Here is a 27,411-nt window from a genome sequence, read left to right on the forward strand (position 1 = left end):
CTGTTTGTTTAAGGCATTGGCAGATTTTCCCCTCACTGCACATTTGCCAAACCACAACTGAGAGCTTTGCATTTAGCCACGGAAGGAAAATCTTGAAAGCCATTCATGAATCTACACCAAAACCTCTAGAGCTATAATTAAATCAACTCTTAAAGTAGTGTAACTCTTTTTATGGATGAAATAGCAGTCTTTATTTTAAGCATCGTTGGAGAAAGAGGAGGAGAGAGGCAAACATTTCCGTGTGAAGGCTTGGAAACTCCTTTCAGCGTACTAAACATTCACCAAGGCTTCCTGTGAGCATTGGAGTTTGTCCTTTCCCTGCTGGCTGGATTTTCATTCCGTTTGACCTCCAGCAGCCGGCTGAAAGCCCTTCTCCAACCCGTCAGCAGCTGCCTTCGGGTGAAGGACATCGGTGGGACAGCGGGGACTGGGACGTGCACGGGGGCAGGACATTGCCTGGAGCTCGGAGAGCCCCGAGGACGGGCGGGCAGCGAGGCGGGAGGAGGCCGCAGCCGCCAGCCCGGCGAGCCCCCCTCGCACTCTCCCAGCAGTCGCGGAGCACCTGCGGCTGCGGGCGGGTCACAGCCTTAGCTCCCCGGGGCGGCGCGCCGGCTGCGCCGTGTCCCCGGAGTGTCCTCCGCTGCCCAGCTCCTCCCGGTGCGGCGGAGCGGCCGCAGCTCCCGCGGGATGGCGGCGGGGCTGTGCCTGTGGCTGTGGCTGAGCGCGGCGGCGGCGGCGGAGCTGCGGCTGACCCTGCTGCACACCAACGACGTGCACGGGCGGGTGGAGGCGCAGGGCGAGGGCCCGCGGCGCTGCGAGGCGGCAGCACCGGGATGCTTCGGCGGCGTGGCGCGGAGAGCGGCGCGGGTGGCGGCGGAGCGGGCCGCGCACCGCAATGTGCTGCTGCTGGACGCCGGGGACCAGTACCAGGGCACCGTGTGGTTCTCCCGCTTCAAGGGCCGGGAGGCGGTCCACTTCATGAACCTCCTGCGCTACGATGCCATGGTAAAGCGGAGCGGGGGACGGCGAGAGGCGCGCTGGGGTCTTGCCCTCACTCTCTCCCCTTGGGTGCTGGGTCTATTCCTGCCTTTCCTCGTCCGATGCCGGCTTTTCGCATTGCCGCCTCCTTCGGTGCGTAAAGTTGCATCAGAAAAGGCTGTAGGTAACGCTAAAATCGTGGCCAAAGAGGGGAGGCAGGCGAGGAGAAGGGGTGTGATTGCTGGGTGGTGGGCTCCCCGGCCGAATTAAGTCGTGAGCTGGCAGCCCCACGGACAGCCAGAAACCGGGAGATGGTGGCAAGGCTCCACAGAGTGATGCGATGGAACTCTCCTTGGCAGATGCAGGGGCTGGGGGCTGGCAGGAGGCTGGACCGACTCTGTTGGAGAGGAGTTGGCAGGCCATGGAAGGGACCCCAGCAAAAGCCGGACAAAGAGTGTGGTCTGCGACAGAGGAGCTGTCTGCCTGAGGCTCGCAGCCTGTCCTGCTTCGTTCTTGCAGGGAACAGATGGCACAGGTTGGCAGTGCTATTTTCAAAGGGTGGAGGTTTTTAGTTTTCATCAATACCACCCTGGTTGTGTCCAGTCCCCTCAGAGCTGTGGTCATGACAGAGTATATAAGAGGCTGTGTAGTGAGAAAGGTCTCCGAGATTGTGCTAATCGTGCACCTTTACTCTGCCCCTTTTGGTCGTGCAAGTGCTGAGAGAAAGGTAGAATTTGTGGCTGAGACTGGGGGATGTCACTCCGTGTCCTTAAATCTTTTGTCTCAAGGCAGTGGCTTATTTTGCTTGTGTACAACCCCGGAAAGGAGAGAGATTAAAGTCGTGTTTGAGCATGACTGCTGTTGTGACAGCGATTGGATATTTATTTCATCCCAACGGTCAGCTTGAGGGGAAAATCTTCTGGGCGAATCACATTCTCTATCTTCATCTTTTTTGCTTTGTCTGGAAAGGACTGTGCTTTCCTTTCCAGGTAAAAGTGCCTTCACCTGTGTATTCCCTCTGCCTCAGGACAGCTGTGGACCAGTGCACTTTTTTAGGCTAAGCACCAGACAGATCTGAGGGATACTTCTCCCTGTCCACATGCCCTAGTGAACGGTTTTCTAGTTGCGAAACTAACATTAACAGGGTGTTTCCTCTCAATTGTGGTGGAGAGGAGTGTGTGCATTCAGGACTCATCCTTACTAAGAGCTGGGAAGTGCCTTGGGATTCTGCAGTGCAGAAATAGCTTGAGGTGTTTTTTTCCTAGCTTTTTCACAAAGCTTTCTGCTGTCTGTCATTTTTCAGTCTTGTGCTTGCTGGTATAACTAGTTCATGGGCAGCTTGCGAGCCTGTACAGTTCCTGATTATATCACAAGAAATTTTTTCTGGCAGTGCTGAAGTACTGTTCAGTTTTAGAAACAAGTTATGTAGGAAGCACCTGGTTTCGGAGATACCATGTGCTTTTCCATCAGAATAAGCTTTTAAAATAAACCCACCTCATACCAGATATCCAGAGGCTTTTACCAGATGTGAATGCCTTAGGCGAAGTAGTCAGCCACTTGCTCTCTGTGGAGGTGCTGCTTTTTATAATTTGAATAGAAGGTGACAGGGTAGGTGCTAAACGTTCTGTAGATTCTCAGTCTTTCTCTGCTACCAAAGAGCTTGAGGAGCAGATGCAGAGTCTGTTTCTATTCTTCTGTCTGTGGACCTTGGCGGGGGGAGGGGGGGGCATGCAGTGGGGATGGTGGCTGGGTGGGGGCACAGAGAGCAAGGTAAGAGCCGGACTGAGAAGGGTGAGCTAGTGTTTCTTTAAGCAAAATTTGGGAAGTCGCATCCCTGACAGAAGGGGTGGGGGTTACTGAAATGTCTAGAAGTGAGCTACAGCGCTAGGATTACAAACAGGATGAAGGAGAGAGCATGAGTCATTGAAGTTGTTACAGGATGCGGGCAGGAGCCATAGGAGGATTTAGGACAGTCTGGAAGCATTAGAGGTTTTCTCCACAAATAGGAGAAGGTTTGTTTTTTTTTAAGTTTACCTTTCTCTCATTTATACCTGTTATCACCCCCAGTCTGTTTTCTCCTGTTTCATTGCCTTCGAAAAAATTTTATGGCACCAACCTTTTTTTCTGGTGTAATTGAGATTAAAATCCAATTTAAATATCTCAAAGGCAATAATTGGAGAGGTGATGGAAGTCTTCTAGCTTTACCTTTAAGTCACATCCTCCTGTTAATTTGTATCCTGATTTTTGAAATACTTTTAGACTCGCTCTTTGTGAAAAAGAGGATTATATAATCACATGCTGTGTGCCTGAATATTTCTGTTTATTCCCTCTTGTGACTTACACTGGCCAACAGATTCAGATTTGGTGAAGGGATTTTGCACAGGTGGGAAGTCCCAGGAGCTCTGGGTGTAAGGGCAGTTAGGTAGAGTATAGGAACCCAAAATGGTCCACATCTTCCTCCTCAGAAGAGGAGTAGCATCAAAAATAAAACTATTATTAGCCACCAATGATTTCTCATTAACAACTTTGTAACCACCCACACCATGGGAAAAGTTTTGATTAAAGCTAGTGTCCTAATGGACATCAAATAATCCAAATGCAAGACACAAAGCCAAGAGAAACAATCTTTCCTAACTGGTTGGTTGGGTTAGGGTTTTGGGTTTTTTCCCCCCAACAAGCTGGTGGCAGTTATATCCAATTCAATTTCTTAATTCATTTGAAACCTCTTTTGTTGAGGTTTAATTGCATATTTAGGAGGAACAGAAGGCATGTGTGCTAGCCAAAAGGACAGAGCTTTTTACCATTCCGATATACTCTACCAGTCCATAGATATCTCTTCAGAACATCCAGACAGCATCAAGATGAATGTCTTAAATTTTTTTAAATCTTTATTGGTATTTTTTTACAGCAAATTAGATTGCAATTAGAATACAGTTAGAAGTTAGGAGTGCATTGTGTCTTCCCAAGTCAGGATTTTTTCAAAGATAGTTCTTGGTTCTTTTGGAAAAGTGCTGCACACAAACAATTTGGCTCCTTCCCCGGAGTGTGAGTAGTGTTCTCACCAGTGTCAGCAGGAGCAGCTGATTTCCAATGCAAGTTACTGCTGATATCCTGAAATTTCCACAGAGCCATCGACTGCGTGCCTGGGGGGATAAAGGGAGTCAGGAATCTTTGTCCCAAAAGAAAGACACTGCCAATTAATTGATTGAAATACTGAGCTCCCAAACCTGTGGTGGCCTCAAGGTTCTGCTTGGTTTGGAACGTGATCAGGGTTAGTACATCCATTTGAAGAATAAACATTGGGGCAAGCACAGCTGGGTGTGTGGGTGGTTTAAGTAGAACAGAAGGGTACATAAACCTTCTGAGATGGTGAATGCAGCTTTCCCTACTTAATCTCAGAATGAAATTAAGAGCACGATTTTGCTTGGAAGAGTTGGCCCATTGGCTTTGATACCTCTTATGTGCTTTGCTCCAGCTGCAACCTGAAACCTTGCATAAATTTATTATGTACTGGGTTGCACAATTATTGTGTTTCTGTGGATACATCTTTTCCTTGCCTAATACTTAAATATGCTACAAAGTCCTTGCGTATGTTGTGCTTCTGCAAAATGCCATCTATGGAGGTTTTGCTGGCTTATCACCAAACTTGCAGGCACAGGCATGTGGCAATTTAGGCTGAGCATGAAAAAAGGGCAGGTAGGAGAAATTTCCCTCGAGGTAAGTCCCTTTTCATCTGCTTAACCAGCCTGGGAAAACCAAACATTCTTATCTGGCTGGAATTACCTTGATAATAAATTGTACTGCTCGTTTTGTGTAGCAGTCTTGACACTTCACCGGGTTAAGTGCACACCCACCTGTGAGCGCACACGCCCTCTGGGGATTGGCTCTGGGGATTCTCCCTCACTGATAAACACTAAATCTTCCATAGGCAAGAAATTATATTGATGGCGGATAGAAAATGATATTTTCTTGTTGGATGTTAAAGCACAGAAGAATCTTTACTAAGTGCAGCATAAGAATGTTTCAAGAACTGTAGTCCAAGCACAAAGCTCTTAAAATGTACTTTTTATTTGAAGAAAATGCTAAATATCAATGAAAATATTTGTTTTCTTCAGTATTTAAACAACGTATTTTCCATACACATAATATATGTTTTCCTTTGTTGTTATTGTTAATCCTCTTTTTTAGAGCTAGAGAATGTAAAATGAATGGGTTTTGATCTGGTATGGATAGGTTTTGGATTTTGATTTTCTGTTTCATCATGTAAGAGTCTGAAAAACAAGAACCTACATCTGAAAAGAAAAATAACCCAACCATTTCTGTGTTCATGAGAAACAGGAATGTGTTGGTTTAGGCAAGTTAGGGTTTTCTTTCATAGAATGTAGACTTTGTTTTCTCAAACACATGTATATGAGACTATTTACACTGAATATTTGAGGTAGGGTCTCATATTTTCTTCTTGCTTTTTGCAGGCTTTGGGTAACCATGAGTTTGACGAAGGTGTGAGTGGATTATTGGATCCTCTTCTTAAAAATGCGAATTTTACAGTCCTGAGTGCAAATATTAAAGGGAAAACTCCATTAGCAAACGAAATGATGAAATATGTTCATCCTTTTAAAATAGTTCATTTTGACTCAGAATCAGTTGGAATTGTGGGCTACACTACAAAGGAAACGTCTTTTCTTTCACAGCCAGGTATGTTTTCTTCAGTATGCAAGTTTATGTCCTTTGTTACTACTTTTGTTATTTGCCTGCCTTTTTTAAATCCAAAGATGAATGTTTTCAGCTGGAAAGTGGGAAGTCTCTTCTTTTATCAGTATTTACTTGTATTACTCAACTTTGCCTGATTTTTATCCTTAAATAGGCTTGCTAACATTAAAACCCTCGTTCATACTGACCTGGACCATATCTAAGAATATCAGAAATTCAGTGAGATTGCAGGAGAGCTCAGAGGCTGCTGGGATTTTCATTCTTGCTTGGGTTTTTAAAGTTATAGTCCATGATATTTTATTTACAATATTTCATGATTTATGATTTTCATTATATTTCATTTATATTCAATTTTCTTTTATTTATCCATTTAAAAAAAGTTAAAACATGAATAGAACTTATCTCTATCGTGAAGTATGATATTTCTCTGTGTGTTGAAATTTTGTTCTTGTATGCCTCCATGCCCAAAAACAAGGAGAGGTTCATACTTGTTTTTGAAGCAAAAGTTGCCCAAGATGTTTTTAGCCTCTCAAAATATTTGCAGAAATTAGACTACAGAAGGAACACCCGTTCAGCTTTTACCACAATTGCTTCATTCATGAGTAAAATTAGAATTTATGAGGAAAAAAGCTTCTCAATTTCTGCCTATTTTTTCCAGCATTTCAGGGGGTTTGGTTTGATGAGGGTTTTGTTTGGGTTTGGTTTTTTTAGTAAAATAAAATGTTTTGCTGGAATGAGAAACACATTTAAATCAGCTGTAGGAGATATGAGTCACTGCCTGCTCAGAGTTCAGTCTACATGTAACAAAAACAGAGTTTCTTCCCTTGGTTTTGCAGTTAGGGATGTTCCGAGAACTCGTTTAAAACACTTTCACATTGAAAGTGGATTTCGTATTATATTTCTCTTTCTATTGCTTAGTAATACAGAAGTAGTGCATTGTTTTCCTGACAAAAGGAATATTCAATACTTTGAGGAAGTATTAGAACATAGAACTATTCCTTCTGTGTTTTTTAATTCCAGTGTTGTATGTTTAATCTGTCAAGAATGGACATCTGAGGTCTGAATAGACTTATTGATCTCACTTCTGTTTTGCAGTGTTATGGTTTTGGATTCCTGTCTTTTTTTCCCCCAACAAAAAAGAAAATTGATCTGTGTTTTGTGTTGGTAGTAGAATTTTACCTGTGCCTGAGGGCGTGAAGGTAGATATCATCAGATGTCATGCTAAGTTTGAATAATGACAATCAATATTGTCCTTTGTTAGGGATTAATGAAATCTGCGGCCGCTCTTCTTCCAAACTCCTGTGTTGGGGCAGTGAGGTCATCAAAGTAACTTCCTTGCAAATAAATACACTAGGTGAAAATCCAGAAATTCCAGATAGTGCTGGAATGATTGTATGAAGCATTCAAGTACATTTCCAATAACATTTAGACATCATATCCAATGCCCTCAGTATGCTGAGACATTGTAAGAGACCACAGCTAGATAAAAAAGCAGTGTTAAAAGGGAAGTCTTGTTAGCTCCATAGATGGAGCCGAAGCATCCCTAAGGAAGTATATCCCACAGTGTAACGGAGCAAAAAGCAGAGCAAATTCTATCAGCAGCATTTATAGCGATCAGAGTTTTTATAGTTTACTGCTTTGCCTTCTCAGTGTGTGGAGGAATATTTAGAAGCTTTCAAGATGTGAACTCAGGGCACGCTAATATAACTCAGTGACTATATATTGCCCATGAACTAGCAGTCCTTCAGACTGGTAAAATCATGGCAGACGTGTCAGTGGCTAAATAATTATTGCCCTAGTTCCTTATATTCTATTAATAAGGGACCTTGCAAATGTTAAATTCAGCACCTTGCTTATCTCTACACATTTCTTCCAGATGATTCCGTTTTCTCTGCCTCTGTGTGCTTTGGCATGCTTTATACTCTTAGGGCATTCTCAAGGCAAACAGGAAGCTTCAGAATGCTGAAACATGAATTCCTACATTACTGACTTCTGTGGAAATGTTTTGTGAGTGTGATTTCTTCTATTGTTACATCTCAATAACTTCCACCCAGCTATGAAATTACAACTTGTGCTTTTCATACTCTGTTCAAGTCTTTTGATGACCTTTTTTAAGCAGAGTATGAAGTCCTTAAATCTCAGTGTTTCCATTGGCAGGGACCAACTAATCTCTGCTGAAGGTACTCTTAATGTCACTGTTTGGAAACCATAGGGATAGGGAACACATTTATAGTTTACAGCCAATTGGCAGTTTTTCTGGAGTTCTCTGTTTTGCTATGTACAGCTATCTCAGCTGAGTGATCAGCAGGTTTTTCCTTGCAAGAGTTGCTTATAACTTGGTGCACAGACAGTTGTCTGTGTATTTACTTTGAACTGATAATCACAAGGCCATCTTTCTACTATTTGATGGTTCCAGCCCACTTGCTTTAGTTCTGTAATGTTTGGTCCACTGTATTTTTTGTGTAAGGTGTAAACCCAAACTGACTTTGTAACCCTTCAGGCAGCAAAATATTTACTAAAATTATCAACTTGGAAGAGTTTTCTGAAATGGAATTTTAAATTGCATTTTTTCCACTTTATTCTGGCTATCTTGAGTAATATTTTTAACAGGCAGACAGTTCTTTTCCTTGTTCGGTTGTAGCAGTATGGCTGTTTTTTCTGAAACTCCGTCTCATCTAAAAAGAGAAGGTGCCACATCAGCTTAATACCTTGAAAGAGAAGTGAAATATTGACATGAGCAACAAGTTAGTCATTTTGATTCAGATTGTTTTGAACAATGCCCAGATGAGTGCTAAGCATATATTGCTTATTGCCTGGTTTCCTAGAGAATTGAACACGGTGTAACTGCTCTTACAGTCCCCCACTGTATAACTTTCAAACCTGCTGGCTGTAGCCTGTGTAACTTTTCAAACCTTTCATTCCACCTACACCAAATACTCAGATGACGAGGATGCCAAGCTGTGTGCAGTGCAATGGCTAGGCCATAGAGAAGGGGTGAAAGAAACCCCTGCAGTCCCAAGCAGAATTCCCTTTCTGAGGGCAAAGCACACAAGACGAGATCAGACAAGCGGATGGGTGGATTGGCAGTGAGACGACCCACCTGAGCTCTGGTGTCTGCCTGTCCTGACCTAGCAGTCCTGGGAGAGGGATGGGCTTACCTGCATGGGATAGACCTTGTTTTTTCCCTCATTATGGAAGTGGGTTGGTTTGTTTTGATACCTTTTCTCTACAGTTACCTACCTGAAAGAAGGGTGTAGCAAGGTGGGGAACTGTGTCCTCCTAAATGACAAGTGACAGGTCAAGAAGTGCCCTCAAAGTTTTGCATGGGGAGGTTTACATTGGATTTTTGGAAAAAATTCTTCTTGGAAAAGGTTGTCAAACACTGGAACAGTGCTGGAACTTACCCAAGGAAGTGCTGGAGTCACCATCCCTTGAGGTGTAGATGTGGTACTTGGGGACACAGTTTAGTGGTGGACTTGGCAGTGTTGGTTAATGGTTGGACTCATTGATCTTAGAGGCATTTTCCAGCCTAAAAGATTCTATGATTCTGTGGGTTAAAGACTAATAATAATGTGTCTTCAATGTACAGCACATTTGTAGGCTGCAGTGGCGTGGAGGGATTACAGAGCTGGTGCTGATGGGGGGAGTTTGGTTGTCATGGACCACCTGGCTACTGGCCATGGAGAAGTTAGCCCGCAGGCACCTGCATGCTGGCACAGCTCGTCAGTGGCTTGTTCCTGATCTTTGTTTCAAGAGCTCAGCTCTCTTTGCAGAACTGCTCCCCACACCATTGGGGTGCAGCTGGTCCATGGTGGTGAGAGGAGTATGAGAAGAGCCTGCACTCAGGGATCAATTCTTGCACTTCCCTTTCTGCCAGCAGCTCTGCATCAGGCCAGCTGCTGTCAAATGCAAGGATGTGCAAGGAGGGGCTGAAGCCAGTGGCTTCCTTCAGCCTGGAGAAGAAGGCTAAGAGGGGAACCAAGTGCAGTCTTCCAGTGGTGTAAGGGAATTTATAGAGAAGACAGGGACAGACACTTCCCAGAGGTGAAAGAGAAACAATGGGCTCAAGCAGTAACAAAGGAAATTATGGGGGCTTAAGGAAAAAATTTGTCATGGTAAGTCATTAAACAGGTTGTCCAGAGAGACTGGAATTTCAGCCAGCTTAGACTAGACCCTGAGCATCCTCATTTGGCTTTCAGTTCCTGCTTTGAGTGGGTTTTGGATTACATGGCTCCTGGAGGTCTCTTCCAAACTCAATTAACTTCTGGCTCTTTGATTCTGAGAAGAGGTCCACAGGAAGAAAATGTGGGTAGGCACTGCACAATTCACTCTGCAATGTGCACTACAGAGATTCCCTCTGGCACTAACAGAACTATTGAATGGGTGTGGTGCTGAACCAATTTATGTAACCCTCTTTTATCTCTTCCATTGTAGCAGCTTCCTCCTCATTTCCTGAAACATTTTGCAGTGGATTGTGAATTCGTTTCACTCCTCCCTTTGTTATGAAATAACGTAAATCTTTTTACTTTAAAGGCATTCTTCAAAATGATCTGATCACAGAACTCTGCAGGAAGGAATTAGGTAGAGGAGGAACTGGTAGAAAAGTCACTTGGTTGTCTTCACCAGAAAGTCTAAGTTTACAGTTGGTTGAATTTGTCCTTAAACTCTGTTCTTAAAACTTTGTCAGTATCCTATTACATAGGAAGTCCTTTTGTGCAACCCCAACCACTGTGCCCCGGATAAAAACGCCTGTTATTCCAGCGTTCGTGTAACTGTTAGAGTAATTTCAGCAGGCACAGAAAGCTTGCAGAAAGATTGTCAGTTTCCCAACATCCTTGTCCAGAAAAGGTTTCTCCTCTCCAGAATTTCCATTCCTTATGTTGTTGTTTCAGAATAGTATCTCAGATGTGTGCTGTGCTGCAGTATTGGTATTACTGAGAGTGGTTCACATTATCAGTTAATTTGTATAAAAGGGCAATTCAGAGTTTCAGGGAGGACTTTGAAGAAGCTGCTGTTTAAAACATTGGGGAGGGGGAGATAAAGGAAAGAACAAGATGAGTGTGCAGTAAAAAGGGAGATTTAACTTGGGAGAATATAGATGATCTCAAAGAAATACAGCTGGGGAATTAAAAAACTCTTTGTAATAGAATTTAATAGAATATAAACAAGTGTTTATATGCAAGCACTGACACATTTACTTTCCTTTCTCTAGTTACATAATAAAAGCCGTTCAATTTTTGATCCTACTATTGATGTGAATTATTTTTTTTATGAAGTTATGACTTTTTTTCATCTGGGGAAGTACATACAGCTTGTTGCAGAAATGTTGTATTAGTCTAAGCACAGAGGTGCTCCTGAGAGACTGAAAAACATCAGCTCAGATCAAGAGCTTGAACCAGATATTTGAAAGGCACTGCCATTCAAAGTCCTTTTAATTATACAAACTAATATCTGATGTCAACTTCTTTATTTTTAACTAGCAATTAAAGTACTTTGTAAGTAAATTTTTTTAATATTTTTTTGTTTTTTTGAGGGGATGATGTAACCTTTGAAGATGAAATTGAAGCACTGCAACTGCAAGTGAATAAACTTACTGCTATGGGAGTGAACAAAATAATTGCACTAGGACATTCTGGTTTTACCGTGGACCAAAATATTGCCCAAAAAGTGAAAGGAGTGGATGTTGTGATTGGAGGACATACAAACACATTTCTCTATACAGGTATTTTACTTCTTACTAAAATGTTGCTTCTAAAGCTGAGTTGAAACTGTTCATCTTTAAACTCCGAGAACTTTCACCAGTATAGTTTACTGCTGGCTGCACTCAGCCAGGTTCATAGCTCGTACATGTCCATAACGTCCATGGAAGAAAACGATTCAAAACAGCCTGTGCACACCAAGTACCACAGCTCACTGAGAGGTTCCGTAATGCTGTGGATGTTCAAGGTGACCTACACAATGTGGGGAAGAGGAACAAAGGTAGCAATACCAGTAAATTACTGCTACTGTACTTCTTTCAAGCTCACACCTCAAAACAGTAAATTAGTTGTCTACTTTTAAACGTGTGTGTGACGTAACCAAAAAAATCAGTCATAAAGGACTTCAAAACTGCTACTGGTGTTGATTTTTCTCTGTAATCTGATTCCATATTCATAGGTCTCAATTTAGCTTGCCATTAAAATACTTTCCCCAAGTTTCATATGTTTATTTCAATCCCTCTTTTAATCTCTGACTTTATTCTTCTTTTCTTTAGAGGCAGACGTCATTCTAGAGACAAACATTGTTGATCTGTTTTCTCCTGCAGTAATGCTACTTTAGGCACCACCTACCATCAGCAGCTTCCCCAATGCTGTTACCTTCCCCAGAGTGTAAGGACCCAAGTAAAAGAGAGGCTGTTTTGTTGTTCTGTTTGACTGAATTTTTTAAGTTCTTTAAATTTAGCAGAAACTTTAATAACTGGTTGAGACTATAGTGGGAGCTTTCTGTAATTTTTAGAAAAGTTTCCCATTTGCCCTATTCAAAAGGATAACATTATGTACAGTATCCTAGGAACTTGACCACTTAAAAGGTTTGCATTTTCCATCATTCTCTCCTCTCCCTATTCATCTCCTCTCTGTTTCTCATGCCCTTTTTATCTTACCAGGACTCACACCTTTTGTTATCTCACTTGTTAAAAAGAAACAATTGCATGCCACAGTTACACATTGGGTAGATCAGAATATCTCTTGAATTTGGCCTTAGGGGATAACTTTGATGACTAATCTGGAGGCACAAAGACTCAACTGAGTCAGAGTTTACAAACACATTATGAAGGGGTGCAGCAGAGAAGTAACCAAACTGGAACAACAGGATGGACCATCCCAATACCATGTGTCTAAGAGTGACCAAGGGGGAGGGTTGAGGGGACTGGATGAACCTGTGGGGACACTTTACTCAGCTCTGCCCATGTTTCCCTGCATCTTGCAGCTCAGGGACTCCCCAAGCCAGAAGAGGTGTCTTGATATTTACTGTCTCCATCTCCTCTTGACTACCTTCAGCTTGCACAACAGCCTATAGCAGGGCATTCCAACACTGACCTGCACAACCCACAGGAAGCTTGGTCTTGTCTTGGGGTGCAGCCTGCAGTTTTACTGAATTCTTTTTGAGATGGGAAAAACAAGGATGGATTCCATATTCGAAGTGTGCATTCATTGTGGATTACACAGTGGAATCCATATTCTCTTGCACAGTCTTGTTGGCCAATGTCTGTAGAAAGTTTGTGCCTCTTAGTGGTAGCCACAGTAATCAAAATACCTTTTTGAGTATGATCCACTTGTCACAATTTAAAATCTTGATGTGAAGTGCTGCAGGAGCTGAGGCATCTGAGTCCACATCCTGTTTAGATCTGTGGGAGTTTGCAAACACACCTCTAGTCACCCCTGACTAGAGTACCCTGCTGTCAGACTAGACTATGTCGAGTTGTTTCACCCCTCCCCATTTGAAGGTGTCCAAGATTCACTGCAGGAGACTCTGCAGCCTTCAGGTTAAAAATCTCAGCTAATCATGAGTGCATTTGTGCACCATGCCCTGCTGAGTCAAAGCCATCAGCCAAAATTCCCAGAGGAACAGCCACATCTGTGGAGGCGATTTCACTGCAATGTAAAACATCTGATTTGAAATGTCTTTTCTGCACATCTTGATGCATATACTAAGCTTGTAGGCTGTCATTTAAATCAAGAGATTTAATCAATAACTGTCAGCAGAATCTGGAAGAATGTTTCAGCTCAGTCTAAGTGGAGATGTATGAGCTGTTCAGCCTGCTTTGTCATGGAGATTTAAAGACATGCTGTCCATGAAGACATGTCCACAGAGAAATCTTAGTGTAAGGGTTTTGTCTTGGACTAGTCCAACCTGTCTCTAAGATATTTGCCAATCTCCAGTTTATCCGCAGGTTATAAGGCAAATATTGTCCTGACATGTTCAGGTGTGCATTTGGTTTGTAGACCTGATTCAAGCAGCAGTGATAGTTTTGGGTTAGAGCAGTTTACTTCCTAGTTTTCATCAGAACTGATGTTCTGAAAGTGTAGTGTGTTGGCTAAAACAGGGTAAGAAATAGGGAAGTGTTACATGTTCTTCAGTCACCCAGTATGAGTTTGTGCATTTGTAATGAAACAGCATCTCAGGCCTTGACTGAGCATGAATTCTAGTGCTGTGTTCTTTGGGGTAAGATGCACTGAATAGTCTTTGCATTTCAGAAGGAACATATCTATCTTACAAGGGAAAGATGTCACAGTGCTAATTAATCCTGCAAGCAAGTATCAGAAAGTATTTTGTTAGAAAGCAAGAAATGAGTAAGACTCTGGACAAGCACTTAACTACACATAGCTGATATAAACTAAAACAATGCCTAGAAATAACAACTTTATCTTTCTAATGCTGTGTTCATTTGAGGACTAAATGAGGACAAGAAATCAAAACTCATTCCTTTTTCAATTCAGAAAATCCCAAAGCCACTTTTGCATGCATAAATCCTGGATAGTCCTCATTAGCAACAGGATTTCTTAAATTCTTCCCCAAATAAATGGATAGTTAAGTGGCATTCCAAGAAACCAACTCTGTTGGTCTGACTGAAAGTAGAAAAGCTAGTTCTGTGGTAAGTTTAGTTCACTCTGCAGTTTGTTGCAGCTCTTCTCCCTGGAGAAATAGGAGGGATTAGAGAGGAATATGAATGGTATTGGAGTTCTAGAAGAAATATTTATCATGCTGCTTATTCTAGGATTTAATATTATGTAAACAACTGCAAATGGAAGGAAACAAGTTGTTCTGTGAGCTGTGGAAGTTAAGAGGCTGCTTTCCTCAGGAACCACGTCCTCTGCACCTGCTCCCGTGTGCCCCTGCCTTGCCAGCAGGCCAGTGCTCACCAGTACATGGATGGGAAATGCTGCTGCCTTTGAGACAGGAGTAAGGAGCAGGCTCTGAGGGAGCTCTGTCACAGATGGCTGTGGAGCTGATGGCTCTTGGAGCTACCCAGCCTTAATCTGACAGTGGGGCAGAAATAATGACAGGAGTAACAGCAGGGAAAGATACTACTCAGATAATGTTGTCACTATTCAGATAACATTGAGGAGACACGGAGAAGGCTGGCACCCTTGAAGCAAGAGATGTACTGTGCAGTTCCAATTTTCTTTGCCACTTTCTGCCCCTGTGTGGTTTCTAAATCCTGTGGTAGCCTATGCCAATTGACCTGTCTCTTTTTTTCTGACAGTGGCTTGCTTTAATCCATTTCCAAGTCTTGCCTCTAGTCACCTTTCAGACTTTGCAGGTTGATAGGAGTTTTACATCCATGACCACACAACTTTAATGCTAATGAAGTTCGTTTTTGCAGAGGGTTTGCAGTCTGTCTGAAATTTTAGAGGCTGTTTGGTATAGTGAAAAAAAAAGAGCTGGCTGTATGTACAAATTCACAGAACTGTTAGTAGGTATTCTATCTGATTATTAACAGTAAAAATGTGTTAGACTTTTGCAGATCAAGGAGTCTGATGTATATTTTACTAAGATTCTTATTTTCTATCTGATGGAGAATAATGTAGTATGAAATCTCAACAATAAACTTTTCACCCAGTAGCTGGTATTTTTGCATTACTGAGGGGTTTAGATTGCAATAATTGGAATGAAAAGTTGCATTGTTGCTGTTGTGATGGGATGTCATGGCAGAGTGTGCTGTCACAAGCTAAAAAACACTGTGGTAATTATTTGAGTTCATGTCCTGAACACAACATTGTCTCCTATGAGATAACTGAACAATCAAATGTGTGCTTGTAGTCCAATACAGTCATGGCTGTTTCTATCCTATCTGGGTTCTGTAAGGCTGAGAAACATTTCAAATGTCACTGTAGTAACTCCTTGAAGGTCACATGAGCTGAAGACCCACTTTTCATGCTTGTTCTGTGCAGGCACCCCACCCTCTACTGAAGTGCCAGCTGGCCCATATCCATTCATGGTTGAATCAGATGATGGGAGGAAGGTGCCAGTTGTACAAGCTTATGCTTATGGAAAATATCTTGGTTACTTAAATGTTACATTTGACAAGAAAGGAAATGTAGTTGAAGCAGTTGGAAACCCCATTCTGCTGGACAGCAGCATTCCTGAAGGTATGTGGACCAAGCATTTGAGTTTGCCTGCAGCACTCTGCTACGATTCAAGTCTTGTTGTGTTAAATACAATGTCTGAATAGGAACTCAGCTTTCTTTCTGAGCTTGCTGTTCTCTTCTGTGTATCATTCAGCCTGTGTTACAGTTGAATATGCATGCATTCAGAGTGTGTTTTTATTTATTTAAAATCCCTGAAAGTCCTTTTATAAGAATTCAGGTGATACAATGCCTCACCACTTTGTAGAACCTGTTTTAGCTAGTTCTGTAATTGTGATTTAAAAGATTATGATGACTAATTTACAGTTTTGCCAGAGGCTGGATTCTTCAGAACAGAGTTTAGAGCAATATAGGAAAGTGGAAATGTTCCAGAAAAAGCTTGTAGTACCCTGCCAACTACTCTGCCAACGTGCAAATATAATGTACAAACCCATGAGTTTTTGTATGCAGTGCTAATTGTGTTCAAGGTTTTAACTCTGAAACATTTAAAGAAGTGGGAGGACAGTCTCTCACTTTTTGTTTGTAACTCCTTCTGAGCTGTGTTAACTCTTTTTTTTTTGTCAGTTCTGTAATTACCCTGGGCTGGTCTTCTAATCTGTTTCTTCTCCAGTGTTTGCTGTATGAAGTTCTTAGCATTTATCAGATTTTCTAGGTTCTGCCTGAGTATTTGTAAAACAAATCCTTTAAAAATTATTTGTTCATAGATATTTACTGTGTTATTCTCAGTGACCTATTAATGTAGCGAGGTGATGTAAAGAAACTTTACATTCTCCCTCTGAAGTCAGTAAAACTTAAAATTCATAAGCATTGGTGGTATAATTTTATAAATGTTTTTCTTGGTGACAGGTGTGAGCAAATAGATTAAAACTAGTAGCTGGTATGAAATAGTTGTAACATCTGTCTGTATATACAAGTATCTTTGGGTTTTTTTTCTGAAATTATTAAATTTTCACTCAAGAGACAGATGTGCATAGAGAATTAATTTCTATAAAGGGTTTATTCCTTGACATTGATATTTGAGCTATTTTTCCTTTTAGCACAATATTAAAGGGAGAAAATTACAAACAACAACAACAAAAAAAAAGAAAATTACTTCAAAGACCAATCTCACTTGTATTTTAAAAATTCTTTCACCTGACAAGGTACTAGAAATCACATCAGTCTGATGTTAGAACAGGACTGGGCAAAAGTACAGAGGGGGTAACTTTGCTGTGACACAGGACTGGCTTATTCCCTTGACTGTCCTGTCCTACCTTCTCTGCTTACAGGCTTTTATTGAGATGAACAGAGTTGCCAAGTTGCTTGAGGAGCTTTTAGGAACAGTGTAACTTTTTAGAATCATGAACACCTTTTTCTTTTCCTAAGGGCTGTATTCACTGAAGCATCATTAATATGAGATACATATGATGCTTATTTTACACTTTTATACTACTTTACAGATGAGCACATTAAGGAAGAAGTGGAAAAATGGAGAGAAAACCTGGGGAATTTTTCTAAAGAGATTGGAAAAACTAGTGTTTACCTGAATGGTACAAGCCAAGCATGCCGTTTCCAAGAATGTAACATGGGAAACTTGCTTTGTGATGCTATGGTAAGATGTTTTCACCACTACAGGTGGCAATTACATCTAAGGGTTACTTGAGAGCTATGCAGATCCAAATTATTAACACATGGGCTCTGTGCCTGCTTTTCAACAGTGCAATATCCAGTGTGTCCCTAGAAAGACTTGGCAGAAGCGAAGCTATAAGGAATGTTTCTGTAGAGAGTAAGCAACAGTTTATTCTTTGTGCACAGCCTCATAGGGAGAACAGCTTTTTCACAGATGGCTTTGAGGCTACACTTTTGAGGAACATGGCAGTCTCATTTAAGAGCCCAGCAAGGAGGAGAGCTCAGCTCCCCTGCCCCTCTCCTGCTACTGGCCCCTGCTCACAGCACTCACTTTCTGTCCTCTCATTACTCACTGGGCTTTGCTGTCACTTCAGTGCGCTGGCACAGAAAACAAATCTGGGTAATTTTCTGTCAAGTTACTGACAAGAATCATCCCCCTGAAGAGCATAAAAAGTGCCAGCTGAAGCAAGGAGGGGTGGGAAAGGCCATACACCCAGCTGGGCACAGAACACCCCAGCCCAGAAGGAGCCACCAGCCCCTGCTGTGTTCTGACAGGCACTACTGGGCTTCAACAGTCACATAACTCCAGAAAAGTCTTTTTACAAGAAGTCACTTTCAGTTTTTAAACTTCCTGAGTTTGACTGTTTTACTGCCCTGCAGCAGCACAGTTTCATTTAAGTGTTTCAGGGAAAAACATTGACTAATGTGACTGTTCTCAGAAAGTTATCTTTCCCATAAAGGGAAAGTTAAGGGACAATTAATAATCATGAGTTTTCACTTAGATACGTTCCCAGAGATATTTATCTAGTCTTTAGTGCTCTTATTGTAGTCCCTAAAATAATTCTCTAGTTCATGGGCTAATTTTCAAATCAGATTAATGTTTGGGAATTCTGCATACGGTTCTCCTAGAACTGCAGCATCTTGTTTTTTGTTTTTTTTCTGCTAGACTTTTTAGTATCTTTATTTGCAAAAATGTGAACAAATGCTTTGGCACTTTTCAAGCTTAAAGAAAGTAACCCTCTAATCTTTCAGAAGGCTGTAGATTTTGTTGCTATACATTTTTTCTTAGGGAGGTCAAATTCCATTTTAGTTCAATGTCTCTAGGCAATCACCTTCAGTCATCAATAGAGACATAGATTTCTCTTCACATTGCCTTGCCAGTCCTATACTTGCTTTCCTGTCTGCTGCCATGTGGTCAGATATAAAGGTAAAAAATAGACCTGCCTGTTCCACAGGTTTTAATATTTAGAGTTGTCCTGAGAAATTGAGAGATTGAGAATTGCAGAAGACTGAATGTTTGTGCGGGGTCGAAACAGAGGTCCATTTAGTTCGGTGATGCTTCTTAACCAGTAGCCCAAAATCTCAGAATAAAAGGTTGACAGGCTTAGATGGCATTTTACAAAGGACTTTAAAGGGACTCAGATGTGAAAAGACTGTGAAATCGATACAGCACTGTGTGAGCTTCTCCTTTAAGCTGCCTCAGCTCAGGGCTGAGAAGCTGCAATCCTTTGATTATGAGTTACAAACCTAAGCATGGATCTAGCCTAAGGGCATAACTTTGATGACTAAGCTGCAGACACAAAGCATTTACACAGCTGCAAGTCAGAGGTCACAAACACTTCACAGAGGGGTGCAGCAGTGACCCACCTGGAACAGATGACAGGATCATTCATCCCAAAGTTTTGTCTCCAAGAATGACAGAATGGGGATGGTAGGGGATGAACATAGTCCTGGACAAGCCTGTGGAGTTGCTGTGCTCAGATCTGCAGGTGTCTCCCACCAGCTTGCTGCTCTGGCATTCCCAAGGCAGAAGTGGTCTCTGGACATTTACTGGCTCAACTGGAACATGCAGGGAGGGCAAGAAACAACAGCAGTGAGAAGGGGAGGCAGACAGCAGGATTAGCTTCTGCAGAGTGGCTCCACCACCCTTTGCCTGCCTCCAGCCTCCCCAGCAGCTAGTGGTAGGGCATTCCACCAGAGACCTGCACATCCTGCAGGGACCTTGCTCTTGTCAGTGTGTAGCCTGCTGCTGCCTACTGCCTGCACAACTGCTGGAGGTCAAGTGGTCCTTGCTCTGGAGCACTTGCTCCCCATCCACCATCACACCACTCATGCTTTTATAGCATTCTCAAATATTTCCTCCCATTATCTCTTTATCAGGTCAGACAGTCTATATCATCATTCCACATTCAGAAGTTTTCTGTGTCTTTGATCATCCTCATCATCGCTCTCCAAATCTTTCAGATTTTTTATCATTCTTGAAATGAGAAAAGACACAAATTCCTACCCAGCCTCCACATGCCCTTCTTCATTTTATAGGCTTCTGTTATGTGCTTCTCTCTGTGAGACTGGGGAGTTAAGGCCATAGTCATTCCTGTATAGAAACTAGTCCATTCTTTCTATTATCCTAGGTAATTTCAGACTTTTCCCATTCCACCCAGTTATTTCTGAGGATTAACACTGGGGGCTTATCATCCTTGTGCAACTGAGTAAATATCTGGCCTCCATTTTCTGTACTACCAACGATGTCACAAGCCAATATTATCCTGTCCTTGTATGTTGTCAAAGCCTTGGACACATTGCTGTGTAGAGGAGACTTTCTGATCTAGTACGCCTGTTTCCTGTTCTTCCGCTGTTCTACAACTTTTTAGTTACGCAAGTCCATTCCAAATACTAAAAACCATCCACAGAGAAGCTGAAAAAACTTAATTCCCTGCAAAATAATTAATTTATGCTTTCCCAAAGAGATTTTCATGAACAGCAGTATTTAAGGTCCTCTTCACTTCTCAGTTCCCCAAATATGCTTAAATAATTTGTCTTTATCACAGTCATTGAAATAAAAAAAATCACTTTTCCTTCGTTCATCTGGCCTGTCTTGGCCATGCCATAGACACACAGACTAGAGCAGAGCCTGAGAGTTCATTACTTTAAAAGGCAAATATTTTTCATTTTAAGAATTTTAAAAAGCAAAATACTTGTTTGGGTTTTTTAAATAATTAAATATTTTACAATGGGGCTGAAGATTTTGTAAAAAAAAAGAAAAAAAAAATACATAAAACCTTTCTGTCTCTTTTCAGTTTCAGATTGTATTTGGTGTAAGTTTCCAGAGCCTATAATATGTGATAAAGTAATAATAAATAATATATTATAAAATCTGTTTAAACATTTTCCTTTGGTAGCTCTATGAGAATGTTGGGAGTCCGGATAAAAAGACATGGAACCATGTTTCAATGTGCATCCTGAATGGAGGTGGGATACGTTCACCCATTGATGAGCAGAGCACTAATGGTATGTAAAATTACCAGCTGAATGACAACTTTATCAGAAGGAAGGAATCAAGTTTTGCCAGCCTGAGCACAGTGTTAGGTATGGGCTTGTTTTGATGGGGTTTGCATAGTGTTTAGAAGTGATTTCAAACTTTCTCAAAAGGTTGTCCATCATTTGAGCACAACTGCACTCAGGCTGACACTGACAGAAGTCACTAGCATTGTTTCTACACAATGCTTTTTATTATTTCCCTCTCTCCTTGCTGCCTTGGAACAAAGAAAGGTCTCCTGCTGTACAGGGTCCTCTGGTATGGTCGCTGTGAGCCTTCTGTAGTCTGCTGTAGAGTAAGTAAACTCTGGGTTTTTCTGAATACTAAGGTTTTAGTTTTTATTTTCCTGATACCACATAAATGCAACTTGAAAACAGCTTTCTCAGTTTCATTAAGTCTTTCTGTAGCAATATGTGAGTAAATCTTAATCAACTGGAAAAAGTGCCTGACAGTATGAATAGTTGTGTTTCTTCATCTTATGTTGCTGGTTTTTCATGTCTTTTAGTAGCTCTGTTCTAATACCAATACATGCAGTTACATCAAACTCTGATTTACTGGTCTTGATACCTGCTGAATGATAAAAGATGCAGGTTCTTGGGGACAATATATGTGATTCTCACCCCTACGAGCCCTCATTTTCTTAAACTCTATGTATTAGTATGTACTTAAACTTCATGTATTTGCCATGTTCCATTTCAAAAACTTGTTTTGAAACAATCTTAAAATAATTCTATAAACAACAGCAAAAAGAAACAAAAAAACCCCAGCAACAACAACAAACCTAAACCAAGAAGTGAACAAAGTCTCTTGCCCCCAGGTAGCATTACTGTGGAAGATTTGCTGTCTGTTTTGCCATTTGGAGGTCGTTTTGATATGGTGACATTAAAAGGCTCCACACTGAAAGAAGCTTTTGAGCACAGTGTGAGGAGATACGGAAAAGGAAGTGGAGAGCTGCTGCAGGTTGGAGGTATATTTTCTTCTTTCCTCTTCTCAGTTTTCCAAAACAGCCATCCCTCCTGTTGGCCTTATTACATATGGAAGCCTTTTTTTAAGACTGGAATGTCAAGCTAGCCATACATCCTCGCCCTGTGCCTCGCATATGCCAGCCAGTAGATGCTGTTTATCCCATGTATGTTTAATTGACCCACTGCAGCTCACAGGCCATCTCTGTTCCCTTCAGCAGAGACAGTGTTCTCAAGCTCCCTGAACCCCTAATGGCATCAGTTTAACACTGCAATTAACCAGAGGAAAATATAATTTAGTATAGCTGTAACACAGAAATAGCTACAAGCTCCAGTTTTTAGTTCTTAACTGGCAGCCTACCTGAAACGCCAAACTCGATAGCTGTGCTGAATTTCAGTTTATCAAAATAATTTTGTGCAATTCTCTAATGACTGATGACAGTTTTAGAGTTTGTCCAACTGGGCTATGGAATTGCTCCAATGAATTTCTAAGTGTTATATGGATGAACAGTTAATATCAAAAATCTACTCATATCTTTAATTGCATCTGCCTATATGTTTATCCAGATGTGTATTAGGTTACAGTCATCTTTATTCCTGGTCTCTGTGTGATTCAGTGCAGATTTTATTGTGTAGTTAGCAGAAAGCTAAACTTCAAGGGCAGGGGCTGATGCATTCCCTCCCTCCATGCCTCTCATGCCATATACCCTGATGATGTGATCCCTCACAACCCGTTTCTCACACTTTCACCGGTAAGTTCCCATGTTCTTAGGTACCTCTAAGGTAAAACAGGAACGAGCTCTGCTTGCTGCCTCTTTACAGAAAAAGAAGAAAACCAGTAGCTCTGGAAAGGGTTCAGGATGGAAGATCCAGAGCAGGAAGAGCGCCAGGGTTGGAAGAGCTTCAGTGCTTTGAACGACCTTTAGTGGCTTCCTCATCTGCAGATTCTTGGCAGTGCTGTTCTGGGGCCTGGCTCTCCCCTGGCCTTCATCAAGGAGGGCTCACAATGAGAAATGTTGCTTCTCCTACATTGAGGAGACACTGCAGAGTACAGCCCTGGTCTGGCTTTCCTTTTTCAGGACAGTGTCTATTATCCAGAATAGCTACCAAGTTAGGCTGGCTGGCTGGCCGGCCTTAAAAAGAGTCATTTCAGCCAACAGGCCAGGGAAATGAGAAAGCATGTGACTACAGAAATAAGGGAAGGTATTTTTATCTTGCAGTATTCCAGTCCCATGACTAGTAATTTCCTTTTGTGGAGTAGTGATGAGAACACACATCACATAAGTAAATGAGGCGGGACAGTGCTTCTGCAGTCCTTATTTCTCTTGCATGTTCTTGCATAGAAGTTGAGTAAGTGTGCAAAAAACCACAGGGCATTAGCTGGTGTAATTCAGAACGATACAACTCTCAGTCACAAAGTAATGCAAAGAACCAGCTGAAGATGAGGGAGAATGCTGCTTCTGGCCCTGTGTGTTCGACATACACTGCATTAAGCGGCATTCCAATGTGTATTTTTGTAGGCATCCACGTGGTCTATGACCTCTCCAGAGCCCCAGGAAGCAGAGTTGTTAGTTTAGAAGTGCTTTGCACAGCCTGCCGAGTCCCAGCCTATGTCCCACTCCAGATGGATGAAATATACAACGTGACTCTGCCATCCTATATGTTATTTGGAGGAGATGGCTACAGTATGCTGAAAGACAAGAATTTGGGATACAGTAAAGGTAAGGGGTATGCAGTCCAGGTAAGTATGGGCACTAGCAGGGTAGCAGAGAAACAATTCCCAAAAATTAAAAGATCTTTCTACAGTACAAACCTCAGACTTTTGCCTTTACTCAATGATTAAATTGCTTCTACTCTGACAGCTCTGGATTGCTAGATTTGGTTGTAGGCAGCAACTTCATTCTTTTTCAGTTAAAACCACGAAAGTTTCAAAGAGAAACATCTTTATCAATTCATCAGTGCTCAGAGAGCAGTTCTGAGATTGTGGTAAACCAGAAAAGCAGCAAAGTACACTTGCACTTGTACTCATTACTGAACAATGCAACAAAAAGAAAGATGCTATTTTCTACAGACATTAAATTTACACTGTACTGAAGTATTTGGAAAGACAGAATCATCACCTCCACTATTAAACAACATGAAGCTCAAGTGAACAGGTCAAAGATTCACCTGCTCTAAGGGAATTATCCTGCCCAGCCAAAACCAGAGACCCCGAGGAGTTGTGAAGGCAGGAGAAGGCAGGGTGCCACAGACACCACACCACAGAGGTGGAAGAAAGGTGTTTTATAACACAGGCTTAAGGTCCTCTAAAGCTACATGCAAAGTGTTAGAAAGTCTGTGTTTGTACAATAGACATTGTCCATCTTTTAGGATGAAGGGAATCTTGAAAAAAATTTTGAGATTAAAATACATTATTCCTGAAAATGAAAAAGGGGTGTAGTGCTATATTTAAAAAATAAAAAAAAAAATCATCTTGTTAGGAGCCCATCTACGTTTTTGCAGGACTTTAATTTTGTATGTTCTGCTTGTGCATGGTGAAAGCATGCTTTTACCTCAAAAATTTTCCTTTTGGACTTCTGTTACAGGCTAATTCTTTGTTTATACAGGTGTTTAAATTTGATTCTCACTTTAGGACTGGTGTTTTAAATAAAGTTCTGTGAAACTTGCATTAAAACATCAGCTCTATCTGTGAGACTGAGAAAAATCATTAGGAATAGTGAAAGGGAACAACCTGTAAGGCTCTGGTGAAGTCTTTCAGTACAACAGAAGGGTAAAACTGTAATTATTGTTAAGATGGAGGGTTATAGTTTAGGACTGTAAGAGTTTGGATTAGAAGGGGTGTGTTGCAGTGACTGAAAAGGGTCTCCCACTGTAGAAAACCCATGTAACACCTTGTGTGCACACAAGCAGTGCCCAGACTAGAAACTTCTTAAAAAAGCAAATTTGGGAAAGTATAAAGCAAATATAATTGCCAGGTCTACAGCCCCAAAGAGGTGGGAGACTATCTCAATCTACCTGACTGGAAAATACCATTGTAACAAATTCAAAACAAAACAAGCCACACAAAATAAAAAGAATTTGTTTGTTTGTAAAATACAAGTTACTACCAAAAATTCTGGCTACAAACCACCACAGGTGATGTGCGCTAATTCAGAACGGTAAGCCACAGAAAACAATTTGATTCTTGAGCTAAAACTGGAATTTAGGCAAGTCCTTACATTTTGGTTGAGAGCTTGGCAAATAGAATACTTTTTTGTTTGTTTCTTTAGGTGAACCTGACATCGAAGTTGTTTCCCGCTACCTCCAGAGAATGAAGAGAGTTTACCCAGCAGTTGAAGGTCGAATAAAATTTTCTTCTGGAAGTCTTATCGAAGCAAGTCTCTCCCTGATCTCTGTATTGTTCACTGTAACATTCTTGCACACTTGATTTTTTGTTTGGGGGAAAACAGGAAGCAAGATGATACTGATGAAGCTGTGAGAGCTGTTGTCTTCTGTTACACCTTACAATGAATGAGCAGTGAGGTTGCTGCATGTCAGCAGTGAGCAGCCCCCGGCATTGTCTTTGACCTTGTGGTGCCACTGGAGCACTGTCTGCAGGGCAAGGGGACAGAATCCATGGCTTCTCTTGGTCAGAATCAGCAGGTACCTGAAACAGGTCTCAAAAGCAAAGTTCCAGTGAATACTTACTGCTCAATCATAAAACAATGACAGACTGAAATGAGGTATTATAAATTGTCAAATTCTTTTACCTGCGATAGACAGTGAACCTGATTCCAGATGTTAATAAGCTTCTAGAAATGGATTTTTTATAGATGTATATTCCCTTCTTTTATCTCCACTCAGGGTTAAGGTATTCAGTCTAATATCTCTACTTTGCTTCCAGTCATTTATCATACCTACATGAATGCCTGAAAGAGCTGGATTAAACTCAGAGCCATTAAAATCATGAGGTCTATTTGATATGCAATTTTAAAGTTTTTGTTTTACTTTTGAAAAAGAAATATCACTTATACTTATATTTTCCAATAATAAAGGATGCAATGAAAGCTTGACTTGATTTTGATCAATTTTAATAAATTGAGTATTTTTCACTCTTGAATATTCTTTACCAGTTTGGGGGATTGTATCTAGAGTGAGAACAGAATCTGTGACTGTATTTCATATAAACATGTCAATTTTATACCTCTTCCAAAGAACAATGCACAGGACTGCTGCCCGTCACTCTGTATTAGCAACATTCCATGAAAATAGATACAGGCATTGATCCTGCAGCACTTTTGGCATCCTTTGGAAATAGTCAGGTAATGGGGCTTTTTACAGCATGACCTGGTTTTATGATAACTGTGATTATACCTCTTCTATGGGAAGGCTGTGTTTAAAAAAATAGTTGTAAGAGACAGGCTAATGGGTATGAAATCAGATTAAAAGCTAAATGTACATTGCTGATGCTTTATCAAGAAAATAAGGGAAAAAATATTTTTCTAAGATTACTGGGAATTTTGACATCAACATGTTTGGATTGTTTAATCTGTTTTAAACTGATTGTAAGTGTTTTGAATAAACCTGATCTGTTTTCCTGGAAAGCTCACTACACTCTTTTTCAACACTGAAGCTCTTTCATTCCCTGCACCTGTAGATTTCAAGGAGAAAGTGCATTAAGATAAACATTCAGTATGTTGAAATTTAAAGACTCTATTAATTTCTATATCCATTCAAGGATTTAAGCCTGAAGGGCTCTGGACTACACTGCTGCATTAGGTAAGGGGTGCTAAGAACAGGGAGACAAACGATGACTGCCCTTGACACACTACGAGTCATGCCCTGGCACTGATGATTTGTCACTCCCTAAATTGTTAATTAAAAGAATGGTCATCACATATCAACATCAAACCAGTAACAGGGAAGGCACTGATGGACGGAGTTGTACCTGAACTCCAATTTTCAGAGCTGCAACCACTGCTTTGGCAGAGCCAGAAAGGAGGGAAGTAGCACTTTCACCTTCCTTTGGCAAACAGAAGGGAAAGATTTGCCATAGTAATACAGACAAATTATACTGCCAAAGAACACCCATGCTGCATTAGATTGGTTTGTAAAAAAGAGAAAATGGGTGTTTGAAACAAAAAACTGAGGAAAGCTATTAAGGCAGGCATTACTTTAGTATGTATTTATGTATTGTTCTGTGAGTAAAACTTGTTAAAAATCCACTCATAAAAGGCTTTTTCAAAATCTTTTATAAAGGCTGGACCAGCAAATTAAGATTTACAGAGAAAAATCTTCCACACATTTTTATATGAATGAATTTTTATAAAATGCTGTGAACAGGCTAACATCCTCTTTTCTAAGCCTGTAAAGAGGATGTCAGAAAAAAACCCACAAAACCAGATAAGAAACTGCAGAAAAATAAAGGCAAAGTTAAAAGTCAAAACCACTTCTCACATCTGTTATTATTTTAAGAGCGCTTTAGATTTGAAGATCAGGTATTAAAAAGACTAAATTACAAATGTGATTTTCCATGGTCACAGTAAGATGAAGGCTGAAGACAGTTCTGAGATTAATTACTTGTATTCAATAGATTCAATCATATGCTTCTGTTGTAAAAAAAAAAAAGGATTTGTTAAGACATTTTAAAATAATGGGAGTATTCTACAAATTTTCTACGTATCCTTTCAGGAAGACACCCAGTAATTGTTCTTTTAGCAAAATGTAAGTT

General features: G+C 41.0%; 1 protein-coding gene across 1 annotated transcript; it reads left to right on the forward strand.

Moving 5' to 3' along the window:
- Nucleotides 1-297: 297 nt before the first annotated feature.
- On the forward strand, nucleotides 298-27,393 carry NT5E (5'-nucleotidase ecto). Its single transcript, XM_058834458.1, has 9 exons — nucleotides 298-1,005; nucleotides 5,451-5,673; nucleotides 11,222-11,410; nucleotides 15,621-15,818; nucleotides 17,255-17,406; nucleotides 20,603-20,711; nucleotides 21,557-21,706; nucleotides 23,222-23,422; nucleotides 24,971-27,393. Exons 1-9 carry the CDS (start codon nucleotides 688-690, stop codon nucleotides 25,126-25,128), a joined length of 1,698 nt encoding a protein of 565 aa, XP_058690441.1. The 5' UTR covers nucleotides 298-687; the 3' UTR covers nucleotides 25,129-27,393.
- The last annotated feature ends 18 nt before the right edge of the window (nucleotides 27,394-27,411 follow it).

The sequence above is a fragment of the Poecile atricapillus genome, chromosome 3 (assembly GCF_030490865.1).
Source record: "Poecile atricapillus isolate bPoeAtr1 chromosome 3, bPoeAtr1.hap1, whole genome shotgun sequence".
Classification (NCBI taxonomy): Eukaryota; Metazoa; Chordata; class Aves; order Passeriformes; family Paridae; genus Poecile; species Poecile atricapillus.